This window comes from Nomascus leucogenys, chromosome 20 (assembly GCF_006542625.1).
Source record: "Nomascus leucogenys isolate Asia chromosome 20, Asia_NLE_v1, whole genome shotgun sequence".
Lineage (NCBI taxonomy): Eukaryota > Metazoa > Chordata > Mammalia > Primates > Hylobatidae > Nomascus > Nomascus leucogenys.
In genome coordinates this window covers 10,193,722-10,208,999 of record NC_044400.1, presented here as the reverse complement: position 1 = coordinate 10,208,999, position 15,278 = coordinate 10,193,722, and the positions used below count along the sequence as shown (strand labels likewise).

Sequence of the window (15,278 nt, the reverse complement as noted above, 5' to 3'; positions counted from 1 at the left end):
ATTAAAATCCCACTACCTAAATAAAGTTTAAAATCTCACAACAACGGAAACATAATAGAAGCATTGGTCAATTCATGCAGATTCACATCTCACCTAATGACTTATAGACATTTTCATTTTTCATAGATGCTTCTCTTCCTAGTACCCAAGAGACTTGTTCTTTTTATTGCATTGTTCAATTAGAACTGATCACTCCCAAAGCCAGTGTGAAACAACACTTTTGGGATGGCCTTCCATGAGTTTCAAATGACAATGTATTTTTAAATTAGGTGGCCTGAAGGATTCTTTTAGGAATTGGATCCTGCTTTATCTCAGTATTTCAAAAAAGGAGGGCAAGTTCAAAGAAATGTAAACTCTGCTTTCCCTAAGAAGAGCTAACTTAGAAGGGGAGAGAAGGATTATAAACTCAACTTCTTTATTTTTTAAAAATGAGATATTATCTACATTTCAGGACTTCAGTGTCAATTAATACTTTTGACTATTGTATTTTTTAATACATGTATTTCAAATTTAGTCAATTATTCAACATCAGTGTTTTTGGAAGAGTTCCTAGAAAAAGTCACTTGCCCCCAAATAATTTCTATACCAAATTTATCCCAGTGTTTGAATTTAATATATCTGATCATTAAAAATTATTTATAACTTAACTTGAATTAGCATATGTAGATTAAACCTCTTCCTAGCCATGTCCTTAGGGAATAGAACTGACTTTCAGTTAGGTTTTGAGCAAGAATGAGAGAGGATCCACCGAGAAGGGGCAGTTGGATGGTGTATCAAAAGAACCTCAAGGTAAGGTGCATCATTGGTGCTCTGGGCATCTGGAAGGCAGATAGGGTATGGGGTGGAGAAGGAATGTTACTATGGAATAGGCACTTATTCTGAGCACTTTACTGTGAGGCAGGTACTGTCATTTCCATTGTACAGATGGGGTAATGGAGGCACAATATGGTGAAATTAGTTTTCCAAGAGCAAAGATATTCATGGAAAAACTGGGCCTTGGAGCCAAGCAGTTGCTGGGATCATGCACTATGCATACCATCTCCTATGCAGCAGAAGCCAAGGAGGAGAGTGAAGGGACACTGTGGTACATACTACCAAGTTCCTTTGCCTGCCCAATATCTCTTCTCCCCTTTTCTTTACTAGCAGAACCCCAAATATTGTTTTGGAAAGTAACAGGTCTTGTTGACAATACTCATTGCGCCACGCCCCATATAACCCATTCTGGTGAAGGAGATCTACTGCGTTTGCTTTCTGTGAAATTTATACTTTTCCTAACAGAGAGGCTCAACTGGCATTTGCCTTTTCCCTTTACTCTTTTCCTTCTGGTTGTCCAAAATGAGGTTATCTACTAGGGGAGAAGCAGCCATACTGTGGATATGGGACTGAGTAAGGAAAGATAGAAGAAGCCTGTTGTCATTCTGAATCTGTCATATCAGTTCTGAATTATCCACGTTTGCAACTTTTTTATGAAGAAAGAAAACCCCTATCCAGTTAAGTCACTGTCTCTATAACATGCGGTCAAATGCAATTCTAACCAATAAGGAAGTAGGCAAAAATAGAAGGAAATAAAACCCAGCATATGTAGACTACACCATATTGCATCAGTCTGGCACCATGACTGGTGGATGCAAACAAAACTCCGTGCTTCGTGCATTCATCATTGTGTGAGGTTAGGCTGTTCCATGTAGCAGCAGTGCCTGAGCACAGACCTGCCTCAACTGTATAGCAGATATATTTCAGCTACGCTACTACAACAAAGATTTGGCAAATTATATAGCCTGCTGGCCAAATCTGACCTGTGGCCTATTACTGTACAGACTGTAAGCTGAGAGATTTTGTTTTCTTCCTCCCTTTTAAAGGTTTTCAAAACAAACTGAAAAACAAATAAAAACAAAGAATATGAAGCAGAGATCATATGGGCCTTTAAAGCCTAAACATTTCCTATCTGGTCTTTACAGAAAAAGCATGCTGACCCTTGTAGAAGGACAGGACAGAGAAGAGTCCAGTTTGCAAATATTGCTTAGGACATTTTTATTCTCCTTTGTTGGTCATTGAGTCATTATGTCCAAAACATGACCTGTGACTGAGGAACTCACTCTGATTCTGTGAAGGGGAATGGGTGGGAAATAGGGAAGAAGGTTGAATAGCATGGCTAATACCTTCCTTTCTTTAAAAGAAATAATCTAGTTTTAAGTATAATGATGTCAGATTTCCAGAAAATATCATACATCAGCTGGAGCCAAGCGTTGAAAAGGAAGTATCATTAAGCATTCCACGGAAAATTCTAGAAGGAATTAAATTTTGAATACCTCAGAATAAAAGTGCCTTTCAAGAAGACGTTCCTGCTACAGGTGGTACCAAGCTTTCATTCTCTAAATAAACACTTCCGCTATTTATTTTCATTCTCATCACATGCTATGCTACCAACACTGGGTTGAAAGCTACGAGTAGGAAGATGGCGATTTCCCTGATTTTCTATTCTCATTGCCTCATAGAACCTAAAACTGGTGTTAGTTTTTATTTAGACACTTGAAAAATTATTTTAAATAATATGCAGAAATAAAGGCTTTCATTTTTATGTCTAAAAGTCCTTTCTCATATACAATGGTAAGATTACAAATTATTAAAATATTCTCATTGTGTATTTTAGATAATTCTTCCCAACATGAAATCAGCTTAGTTGTAAGTCAACCTCACACAACAGTTTTCTATGTGTGTTGGTGTCAGTGAATTTTAACTGCCGCTTCATGAATACTAGAGAATATCCTAGAGCCTGGGCACAAACACACACAGAAGAGAAGGAAAATATGGACTCGATAAACTTTCAGATTTCTAAATATCTAAATTTTATTTAGTTTCCAGGATTTCTTATTGTTCCATACATATGTTTTCCTTCTAAAGCATTTTATAAGTAAAGATTTTCTTCTTCCCAAACAATATCCATTTAATTCCTGTTAGAATTTTGTCACTTCAGAGATTTCACAATATCACAATAAATTCTATGCTAGAGTGGTCTATCATTTCAAAGCTAAGAGGATTTCAGAGAAAAACTATTGCATCAGCTCTTTCTATCTAATATTTTGTAGATACAACACACTTTGTCTTCAAAGATGTGAACATACTTTTGTTCATATACTGAGCACAAAATTATCCTTCCTAAGAATCAGTCTCCAAGGTTTACCATTGTTAATATTTATCTTTCATATCAAATGTATACATTCATATAAAATTATGCAATTATTTTATGTAGATTAGTGATGATGCATGTGAATATCATAAAACAACACATTATAAAGTACTGTGATTACAGAAAATGATAATGGTGAACATCTGGATTGAGAAATTTAAATTTGCAAAAGACTGATATTTTCATAATGCTTTTTTTCTATGCATGTCCAAATTTCAATTGGTATTGATGGAAACCATTTATATGGAACAGGCTAATTAAATATAAATCTAAATATCTTGAATAGATTAAATGAATAAAACAGGTACAAAAAATAGTTATTTCTCTGTCTTTGTTATGTGGCTGATTAATAAAGAGAAGTTTCAGTGTTGCCTTTAAGGATATTCAGCAATTTTAATGTTACAGGATAAAATATGAATGGCCAAAGTGAAGAAACATTTTAAGTTTGAATCCATCAAATGTTATTGGAGAGGAAAGGACTGTATATTTAAACAACTGCCAAAAATATCTTAAGCAAGTATGAATTTTATTTTACAAACTAAGTAAGCAGAATATCAATCTCTATTTTTAATTAACTGACATGCAATTTCCAATTTGAGGACTCCACCTGCTAAAAGCCCCTAAACTCAGTGACTCCCTTTTTACAGAAAGGTGGTATGTACCTTATGGGCAGGGTGGCTATTCAAATATTTAACAGCATCGCAGTGGAGACTTCAAAGATTTTGAGTAGACGTCTAATCAATCAGGGTGAATATTGGTCAGTGCATACCGGCCTGGTACACTGGTGTGGGCCTGCTGGGTATCTGCCACGTTTTTAGAGACATGGAGTGGGCATAGGAGGACGGCGGAGAATTTGTCATCACCTACTTTGACATGCATTGAGAGGTCTCTTTTCTCTCTGGACTTCACCTACTGACTATACAGGTTACTACTGCCCCTTTAGACACAAAAGCTCTCCAGTCTGCTTCTCCACTGAGCTCCCTCTTGAGCACAAACGGAACATCCTTGTTCATCATTCTTCACCAGAATGAAGGAGACTCTGGCCTAGATGTGCCATGCCACCATTTCTTCTCAACTGCTATTGCACTGTGCCAGTCACACACTTCTATGGTGTTTCCCCTTCACCCTGGCTTTCCTGCATATGAATTCTGCAAATTTATATCATGTCCTTGTTATTTTCTCCATCACAGAATTCACAGGAGGATCAGGGCAGAATGCAAGAACTTGACTCTTACTCTGATTATGCTATGACAGTCTTTCCTTGTAGCTCAAGAGGACAGAATTTCATTTCTAGATAGCACTTGAAAAGGAGAGGGCTAAAGCTTAAAAAGAGTTGGGATATTGAAATATGGTCTCACTACTTGTATAATGTAGGGCCAAAGCATTTATTATTATTGTTTTTCCACATTCCTATATTTCTTCATCCATATGCACAATATTGAGATTTATCTTCCCTTTTCAAACACCTTTAAGATATAATTCACGACATAAATCACCCATTTAAAATGTATATTCCCATGTTTAAAACATATCAACAGAGTTGTGCAAGCATCATTCCAATCTAATTTAAGAACATTTTCATCAACCCCCGAAAGACCATATGATCAATAACAGTCATTCCTCATTCCCTTCCCTGTGTCCCACCTTACCTAGCCCTTGGCAACCCCTCTCCCACTTTCTATCTCTATAGAATTGCCTATTTTGCATCTTGTATAATATGAAGGGAATCATAAAACATGTGATCTTTTTTGATGAGCTTCTTCCCCTTAGCATGTTTTCAAGGTTCATCCATGTTGTAGCATGTATGAGTACTTCATTCCTTTTTATTACCAAATAATATTCCTCTATATGGGTTTATCACAATTTATCCATTAGAATTTTTCCTATGAATCTTTTATTTTTAACTTATCTGCTGAGAACCTTGTCTATGCTATAAGGAGTCTAGTAAAGAGTTTTTAAAGGTTTTTGGGAGTTAAATAGTGAAACTGGTGAAAATTAGAAATGTAGCAGTAAATGACTATAACCTCTTCCTGTGGAAAATGTGACCAGCTCAAACTAAAGAGAAGCAATTCCTGCAAATATTCAAGTATTCACTATTTGAGAAACCTTAAAAAGACTGTCGAACATAAAGGAAATTAATAAGCATCTGCCTCTAACAGCAAGATTTTCTTCAAAACTGTCTGCAAGACTTGTAAATGGATAGACGAAAATGGAAAATGAAACCAATAATTGTTATTTCTACAATATCAAGCAATGAAGATGGGTTTTTTTTTTCACATTAGCTTCATACGACTATGTGGTTACTCTGGGGATGATATTGACATGTCAGCATACCTGGTTGCCTGAGGAGCACAGGTTGACATGAGAAGTTCTAGAAATATCACTATCAATATTCAGGGGACTGCTCCTACCCCTTATGATAAGTGGATATTAAAAAAAAGTGGGCCATATTTAGCTATGGTCACATTATTATTTATAATTTTGTTATAGTGGTATGTGTAATATGGAAAAAGCCTTCAGTGGATTCCAAGTTATAGCAGTACAACTATGATTAGGATTCATGTATACTAAGGGTTTCTGAATCTGATATTATAAAGACAAAGATCCTAACTCTATGAACGGATAAAGTTTCTATCTTTCAGTCTCAAAGGAAAATATGTTCAATTATTTGTGTATTGCCCTAAGATATTAATATAAATAACATGGGAACTAAAGCTTGATTTCTTCAATATTCCTTCTGTCTCAAAATGTGTGAGATAATTTATTGGGGAAGGTCTTTTCCCTTTTACGGCTATATTTTAAATTTTCTCAAGTCATTTTTTTCTAGTGTTAACACAATCACATTGAAATAATTAACCTCACATTTTCTTCCTTTCATAAGCTAATTCACACTCCCAAACTGCATTTTATGCTCTCTTTCACATACTCATATTTAAAAAAAACACAAACAAAAGGTTTCAAGTTTCTTAGGCTATTTGGAAAAAAAAAAAAAAAGAAAGAAAGAAAGAATCATCTAGAACAGCAGTCATCTGTGAAAACAACTGGCATTTAGTTTCACATGTAAGGTAAATCCGAATGGCATGAGAACCTTTCTACTCACAGGTATCTAAAGACTCGTCTGAATCATCAGGGCAGTCAGGGTCCCCATCACACAGCCAGCTCTGGGAGACACAAGTCACGTGATCGTGGCAAAGAAATTCACCAGGATCACACAACTGCTGATCTGAAAATGAAAATGTTTCGAAATAAAATATGAATGATCTGAACATGGGCAGAAGGAGCAGTACAAAGATGAAATGTGAAAAAGCAATACATAAAAAGTACATGAATATGATCCACATTTTCTGTTCAGCAGCAAAGACAAACCAATTATTTTTCTTAATTTTAACCACTCAGCTCAAACACACAATTTTAATACGCTTGATTTTGTTATAGGTTCACACAATCTGTTCTGGAAATAGTTAAAAATTCTGTTTCTGTTTATGACTAGGGGCTTTATCAGACCAAAGATTGAATATAGATATTCCAGCAAGTTCGTTTTATATAAGATGTTGAATCAAAGCAGAGGCTCTTGAGCATAGAAGTTCTAGTTTCTTTCTCAGCTCTGAGAGAAAGAAAAAATCAGTTGAGTTAAATATTAATATTATAGTTAAAAATCCATTTCTGAGTATTCAGTTCTTAACCATCCATCCTGATACTGGGGCTTCATGTCTCTACGTGAGTTGGATACTCAATATCACGGTAGTTTCTTTTTTTTTTTTTCCATGACTTCCAAGGTGACAACTTCTGCTACTAGATGGCAGAAGTGATAGTAAACTTCCATAAAGGTTTTTTTTCTAACTCAGATTTTCTAGTTGTTTGTGACTAAAACGTCTGCTATTTTCCTTCCTTTTGTTTCAGGATATTTGAAATCTGCAGCCTTTCCTCAAGTCCTTGCAAACTCATCAGATGTCTGTTTTTCACAACATATTTGCTTGTATCACATGAATCCCTTTGAAAACTAATTCTTCTTTACATCTTAATATGTCTGAAATAGGAATGTTTCTTACAGTCATGGTCTCTGAATGTGAAGAAGTGTTGGGAATACCTTAGCCATTATATTTCACTGGTAATTTTGTTATATGTATATAAAAATAACTTAAGACTTAAAAAATCCAACATTAAATAGGTCTCGGTGAGCTCTTTCAATAAATATCAAATAAAAATTCTAAGTGATATGAAAGCATTAGGCCATAACTTAATTGACAGTTTTGCCCGAGCACTATGGAAAATAATACTGTATCTTACTCTCAATGGTATCCTAGATTTGATTTAATATGGTACATATTTCCTTACTCTCCCTCAACTTCCCTCCGCCTGATACCAGCAGCATAAATTTCAGTAAATATGCGATGCAAACACATATATCTTTAAAATCCACAGATGTGGGGTATAAGAGTAGCCTTTTCCATACTCAAACTATAGCTATTTCCTGACAACTCATTTTATTTTGTCCTACTATATTTTTATTAAGTTAACCACCAACAACATGCTTATCACCATCACTATCGTAATTATTTTTTACATTAAGTTGCTTGAGCATACTTTGTATTTGGCCTCAGACTTGGTGCTGTAGAATCAAAGATGTAGAAGCCAGTCTTTGTCTTAAAGGATCCAATGGACAAGTTGTGTCTACAGATCTCACTCTCCAAAAAATGGTAAAAGAAGAAACCACAGGAAGAGACAGGCTGAGACCAATAAAAAAATAGTTTTGGGATGTCTGCATTCCTCTAAAGATGGGTGGGCTTTGGATAAGTGGAATATAGGACATTTCAGGTAAGGTTTAGAGTCAATGGTTGCTAAGGTAACAATTATTGTGGTGCATTTGAGAAAAAATACATTTTCTACTGAAATGGAAAGGGCATTCAGGTTATAAGACCTGGGTTTCCCCCACCAAACAGTGGTGTGTGATATTTATAAGTAAGCTTGAATGCTAGAGGAGGAGGGCTTACATTTTACTTTAGGCTGTCACATAACTTTTGAAGTTAATGTAGAGAAAGAGCATGGAATAAAATTTAAATTATTTTGCTTATAGATAAAGAGACCATATAATTTACCACCAAGCTGAGAGAGTTCTGAGACTGAAAGTAGGTTTACTAGTAATTACACAGAGACAACAGGTATAAACCAAGTTTATCCCAGAAAAGTCAGAATGGATGTTCATTTTATCTATAGCTACTTTGTGTTTGATCTACGATCTTGAAATGCTAGATTTTATGTCCATTCCTCCCAAACCATAACAAATTGTTATGTGGAGAGGGGAAATGTCATTCCATAGTGTGTGATTCAGTGAATAATTGATAAGTACTTGTTGAAAATATTAAGGAGTAAAGAAGACCATAAAAATGATTTATGGTGTTGGAATAGAGCATCTTAAAAATATGAAGGAACTTGATTGCCATTAGAAGTATTTTGCCTATAATTTGAAGCCATGGAAAATACTTAAGAAAAGGTAATTAATAATAAAACACACTACAAAGCCATCTCCTAGGAGACTCTTGCAATTCTCTAGTGAAGAGTTCAAGATGATTGGACTAAGGTCCTGGGGAATTAGATGAAGACTCTGATCCAAGTGATGTGACATATGAGTTTAAGAACTGGTGACTAAATATTTGAAAGGCTCCAATACGTCTTCAAGTATATAGACTTAAACAATGGATGGCATCATAAAACTTATGATCTATAGATAGAAAAAAAAGACTGGGTTCATGTGTACATGTGTCTGTGAGCCTGCTCATGGTGGGGAGTGGAATAATAGTAGAAATAACAGAGGAATAAATAGTGAATGTTTTACAGTTTTACAGAATGTTTTACAAAAAGCACCACCTCATCTCAATTTGTTCATTCATTTATTTATGCAACACATATTATTGCACTTCTACTGTGTTCTAGGCACTAGGGATATGATAATGAAAATAAATAAGTAAAAATAGAGCAGAATTCCTGCTATCATGGATCTTACATTATAATGGGAGGATAGAAACAAAAACAAAACAAATGAACCAACTGTACAGCATATTAAAAGATAAGCCTTATTGAGAAAAAATAGAACAGAGATGGGGATTGACGGTTAGAGTTTGGAGGCAGGTACATTTTAAATAGGTGGTCAGAGTATATGTCACAGAGAATATAACATTTGAATAAAGGCTGAAGTAAGATGAGAGTGACACCCATTTGAATTAAAGGTCAAGGGCTAAGGATTTGTGGCAGGAGGGTGCTCAGCAAATTTAAGGAACATTAAAGAGGTCAATGTGGCTGCAGAAAAAGATAAATTAGGAAAAGATGTGGTCAGGGAGTATGGGATTCCAGAGATCAGGTAAAGATTTTTTTTTTTTTACTAAAAACAAACAAAAAACAGGATGGAGGACCATTAAACAATTCTGAGGAGTGTAACAGTGTTGCAACTTTTCACTCCCCGTAGTTCAGCAAATGACAGGGAGTATTACAGCTCATTGACTCCTGCAGCCAGCAGCTCAGTGGGTGGGAGCGTTACAGCTCTTTGCTTCTGCCATTCAGAGAGTTCTGGATTCTTGTCCCACAACCAAGAATAAGGCACGCAGACTGCAGAGGGTTAAGGCAGAGATTTATTAAGTGACAGAAAAGGTGTCAGCAGCAAGACGGGGCCTAAAAGAGGGTTGCCGGTGGTGGGGCTAGGTTTGGGGTTTTCATGGACTGAGAATGAGGAGGAGTGGGTTGACTGGTCTATGAGCCGTTTTTGAAAGAGCAACACTCAGGAAGACATAGGAAAGTGTAAAGAACCAATTAGACGCAGAAGTGAAGGCTTGGCCTGCAACCAATTGAGAGCTTTAGTGACATTTCACTTTATGCAAATTAAGACTTTGCCTGTGGCCAATCACAGAAAGATAGGTATATGCAAAACAGATGAAAGGTATGAGATAATCAGGAAGAAGAGTACAAAATGGGACAAAGGCACCAAAGGGAGAGAAATATGCCCAAAAAAGTAGTGAAATTTCTTCATCTGGGCTCACAGAGTGGGTGTTTCCGTGTAGGGATGTGGGCTTTTTCTTAGCTGGGGCCTGCAGCTTGATTTTCAGGCTGTTCTTGGTTTGAAGGAGTTCTACCGAGGACCTGCCCTAACTGCCTGACTGAGTGGTTTATTCCTTCCTCCTCTCTCATCAGGATCTGGCTTACTTTTTTAAAGAATCATTTTGGCTACTATGTTGAGAATATATACTGCAGTGAAGTGAAGGTGGAAGTAGGGAGATCAACTAGAATGTTATTGCAATCATCTAGGTGAGAGGAGATGGTACTGTGGAAAAACATGTTGGTTGAATGGAATTTCAAGACTATTTAAAGAGGAAACTGAAGTCAAATATTATGTTCACCATCTAATAAATGTCAGGATCTTAAATTCAGATATTTGAACCCAAATCTATTACTTTCTAACCGTTTAAAAAACATACTGATTATGGGATGTTTTGGAGACATCCAAGAAGAAACATCTAATAGTGAAATATTTAAGTCTATAATTCAGGAGACTGGGTAAAACTGGAAACAAAAGAGAACTGGGGCTAAAAGTAGTTAGTGAAAAACTATAGGAATAGAAATAGGTGTAGATTAAATTAAAGTGAGAGGAGGGTGGGCTATGAATAGGTGGTCAAAAGAAAGAGGCAAAGAGGTAAGAGTAGGTCAGGCAGGGAGACAGAGGAAACAAAGTTCAGCCACATATACAGGAGGAGGATGCAAGGGGAAAGGAAATTTACTAAAGTTATGTGAAATTCTGATAACTGAATCACTCATGATAAAGTTCAAGTACAGTGAGTTCTAAAAATCTGGAGTAGACTCATTGGCTGTGAGAAAGATACCACTAGAGGAAGAGAGACTGGAGGCCCAAGAAGAAGGTGAAAGTAGAGCTATGTGCCCAAGAAAAACTTGTAGAGGTGCAATAAGAACTGAAACAATAGTAGAAACACTTGCCCTGAGGAAAAAGGATGGAAAAATGAAATAGATCAATTTTTAGCTGGTAGGGAAGAAAGTTAACATAGTGCTAGTTTGTTGTGTTTTTTCAAAGAACTGAGAAGCAGGATTAGCTTTAGAAATTTGAAGAGGGTAGTGAGAGGTGAAGCCGGCTGGGTTGAGTAAGGACTTGGATAACTTTTCTGTCTTACAAGAGGATTGTAAAATGCACCAATCAGCACTCTGTAGCTAGGATTGTAAAATTCACCAATCAGTGCTCTGTAGCTAGCAAGAGGATTGTAAAATGCACCAATCAGCACTCTGTAAAAATGCACCAGTCAGTGCTCTGTAGCTAGCAAGAGGATTGTAAAATGCACCAATCAGCACTCTGTAAAAATGCACCAGTCAGTGCTCTGTAGCTAGCAAGAGATTGTAAAATGCACCAATCAGCACTGTATAAAATGCACCAATCAGCAGGATCCTAAAAGTAGCCACTTGGAGGGAGTATTGAAAAAAGGGCACTCTGATAGGACAAAAACAGAACATGGGAGGGGACAAATAAGGGAATAAAAGCTGGCCACCCCAGACAGCAGCGGCAACCCCCTTGGGTCCCGTTCCACACTGTGGAAGCTTTGTGCTTTAACTCTTAACAATAAACCTTGCTACCACTCACTCTTTTGGGTATGTGCCATCTTTAAGAGCTGTAACACTCACCACTAAGGCCCGCGGCTTCATTCTTGAAGTCAGCGAGACCACAAACCCACCAGAAGGAACCAACTCTGGACACAGTAGAACAGTAAAGGGTGATAAAGGTTTAGAATAATTGCTGTAGAGTTAGGAAAGCAATCAATGAAGAATTTGTGAAAGAATAACTTTCTAATAGCAATGAGGATCCAGCTAAGGTTAAAAAGTGTACAGTTGACAGTGGATGTTTTCTTCATTTTATTTTGTTTTAATGCCCAAATGTTCACCTATATGGAGAGATAGATATAGAATAATTCTTTGGGAAAATCTCAGAAGAAAATCCCTTGGGAAAATATGCAAACCAACTGTGATGGCTAATACTGTCAACTTGATTGGATTGAAGGATGCAAAGTATTGTTCCTGGGTGTGTCTGTGAGGGGGTTACCAAAGGAGATTAACATTTGAGTCAGTGGATTGGGAGAGGCAGACCCACCCTCAGTCTAGGTGGGCACAATCTAATCTGCTGCCAGTGTGGCTAGAATAAAAGCAGGCAGAAGAAGGCGGAAGAACTAGACTGGCTGAGTCTTCTGGCCTCCATCTTTCTCCTGTGCTAGATGCTTTCTGCCCTCAAACATCAGACTCCAAGTTCTGCAGCTTTTGGGCTTTTGGACTTACACCAGTGATGTGCCAGGGACTCTCAGGCCTTCAGCCACAGACCAAAGACTACACTATCGGCTTCCCTACTTTTGAGGTTTGTGGACTCAGAATGGCTCTCTGGCTCCTCAGCTTCCAGACGGCCTATTGTGGGACTGCACCTTGTGATCGTGTGAATAAAATCTCCTAATAAACTCCCCTTTATATATACATCTATCCTACTAGTTCTGTCCCTTTAGAGAACCCTGACTAATACACCATCCATCCTCAATACTCACATGCATATAGAGATATACACAAATCCATCGTGCTTCAAAAATGACATTTTTTTTTTTTTCAGGAATAAGATAGACTTAATGGGATTTACCTAATGAGCCTATGTCATCAGCTTGCTAAGGCAAGTTTCAACATTTAAAGACAATTACATTGTTACAGTTTTGGGGACAGTTTTATATTATCCCTCTAGGAAATTGCAGTTAAAAATAGCCTGCTATATAACCCACCTATTTCTTTTTCAACCAGATATTCCATTTCAAAGTCAGTTTTTAAAAACATTAGTTATAGGATTCAAATGAAAAAAAATTTCAGTATTTCAAGATGATTACTTAAAAATATATCCACTCTATTGAGTTCTTTGAATCAGAAGCTAAACATGTTGTGTATTTGTGTGTTTCTCATTTATCCTATTTGATGCTTCATCCCACACTTCTGAGATAGTCAGACTAATCTTATTTTAAATGTCTTCCTATTATATGAAACATAGTGTTTTACACTGTAATTAAAGCAAGGAGCTTATGAAAATGTGAAGGCGGTTTCACTTACATCCCTAAGGAAGAAGATCAAAGCTAGTACCATGTATATCTCTTTATAATAATAGATTCTTGCAATCAAAAGACATGAAAAGATTAGGACAAGCATAGCCTACACAGTTTACTCAGTTTGGATTCACCCTGGCATGAGAAAAGCTTAGTATAATTATCCTTCTGCACTTATATGAAAACATCTAATTATGTATTTTAATAGAAATTTATAATATTTTTAAAAGTTTGATAAAGCCATAGCTGAAAAAAATGTATATACATGAGTTGTCACAGACCAGCTAATTTGTATTTTCTCATTTTAAAATCAAGATGAACTGCTAATTTTGATCTTTTCAGAAAACAGAAACTATGTTAAATACTAAAACTATCATCAATAGGGGTCTACTCCACAACTATGTAGCCCCCAGCTCCTTCAATATTTTACCATGATTAATTTACAAAAATTTTATGCCATTTTTCCTAAAAATTCACTTGTTTTACTAATGTTGTACACACTAATATTACCTTAATAAACTGCCTATTGAATGTATAAAAGGACACTACAGAAAAACTTTAAAGAAATATAAATGATTCATTCTGGTAGCTAATTACAAATTAAATGTAAAGGAGGGATAGCTTGCATTAAACAGCAATATCCCCAGGGACTCAGATAATAAGGTTTAAAAATACTTTTAAAGAATAGGTAAATTAAAGGATAGATACAATCTTCTGAACAGCTAAGTATTAGGGAAACACTGTGATTTATGTTTTCAGAGTTTAGTTAACATCAAATATTTATTTATTGTCTCTACATCTCATTGCTAATTTAAACATAGGATGATTCATACCACAAGACTCATAACTGCTAAAAGGGAAATATGGTTATATTTTCTTTTGTCTCGTATAGCAGACAATGAATTCATTACCAGGAGAACAGAATTCTCATAGAGGCCTACAGAGAGTATTACAAATGCAACTCCAAATTTTGATAAAACTCATGTAATGTAACAAGAACAAGGTTAGTTATCAAGTATCAAGAATATTTGATATTTCCTTAATCCCTTTCCTTTACATTCACCTGCCTCAGAAAAATGTACACATGTAATAAAGAATAAACTGCTCAGAATTCCATTTAAATTGTTTTTCATAACATGGTTAGAGGTCTTCTTTCTAAATACTTTCTTCTACTGTCATTTTACCAATTCAACATGCACTTTTAACTCTCCTTAATATTCTATTCACTTTCCCTAAATATAACATTTCTGTATCTCTTTTTTTTTTTTTTTTTTTTTTTTGAGATGGAGTCTCGCTCTGTCACCCAGGCTGTAGTGCAGTGGTGGGATCTTGGCTCACTGCAACCTCTGCCTCCCAGGTTCATGCCATTTTTCTGCCTCAGCCTCCCCTAAGTAGCTGGGACTACAGGCGCCCACCATCACACCTGGCTAATTTTTTGTATTTTTAGTAGAGATGGGGTTTCACCATGTTAGCCAGGATAGTCTCCATCTCCTGACCTCGTGATCTGCCTGCCTCGGCTTCCCAAATTACTGGGACTACAGGCATGAGCTACCGCACCTGGACAACATTACTATATCTTTACTGTTATATTCCTTTGCTTGGGATGCCCTTTCCTATCTAACACATTTCTAATCAATCATTCACTCAAGTTTAATGGCATTTTAGATCCTTTAATAAAAACTTTCCAGCCAGGTGCGGTGGCTCACGCCTGTAATCCCAACGCTTTGGGAGGCCGAGGCGGGTGGATCACGAGGTCAGGAGATCGAGACCAGCCTGACCAACATGGTGAAACCCCGCCTCTATTAAAAATTCAAAAATTAGCCAGGAATGGTGGTGCACACCTGTAATTCCAGCTACTCAGGAGGCTAAGGGAGGAGAATCACTTGAACAAGGGAGGTGGATGTTGCAGTGAGCTGAGATTGCGTCATTGTACTCCAGCCTAGGCACAGAGCAAGACTCCATCTCAAAAAAAAAAAAAAAAA

The 15,278-nt window shown here is 36.5% G+C and overlaps 1 protein-coding gene across 1 annotated transcript in view; it reads right to left on the bottom strand.

The window, feature by feature from the left end:
• Nucleotides 1–15,278, bottom strand: part of LRP1B (LDL receptor related protein 1B) — a 1,933,392-nt gene that overhangs the window by 1,603,920 nt on the left and 314,194 nt on the right. The window contains exon 2 of the mRNA XM_003267617.4: nucleotides 6,288–6,410. Within this exon, the coding sequence (XP_003267665.2) occupies nucleotides 6,288–6,410 (123 nt within the window). The remainder of the gene's footprint in view (nucleotides 1–6,287; nucleotides 6,411–15,278) is intronic.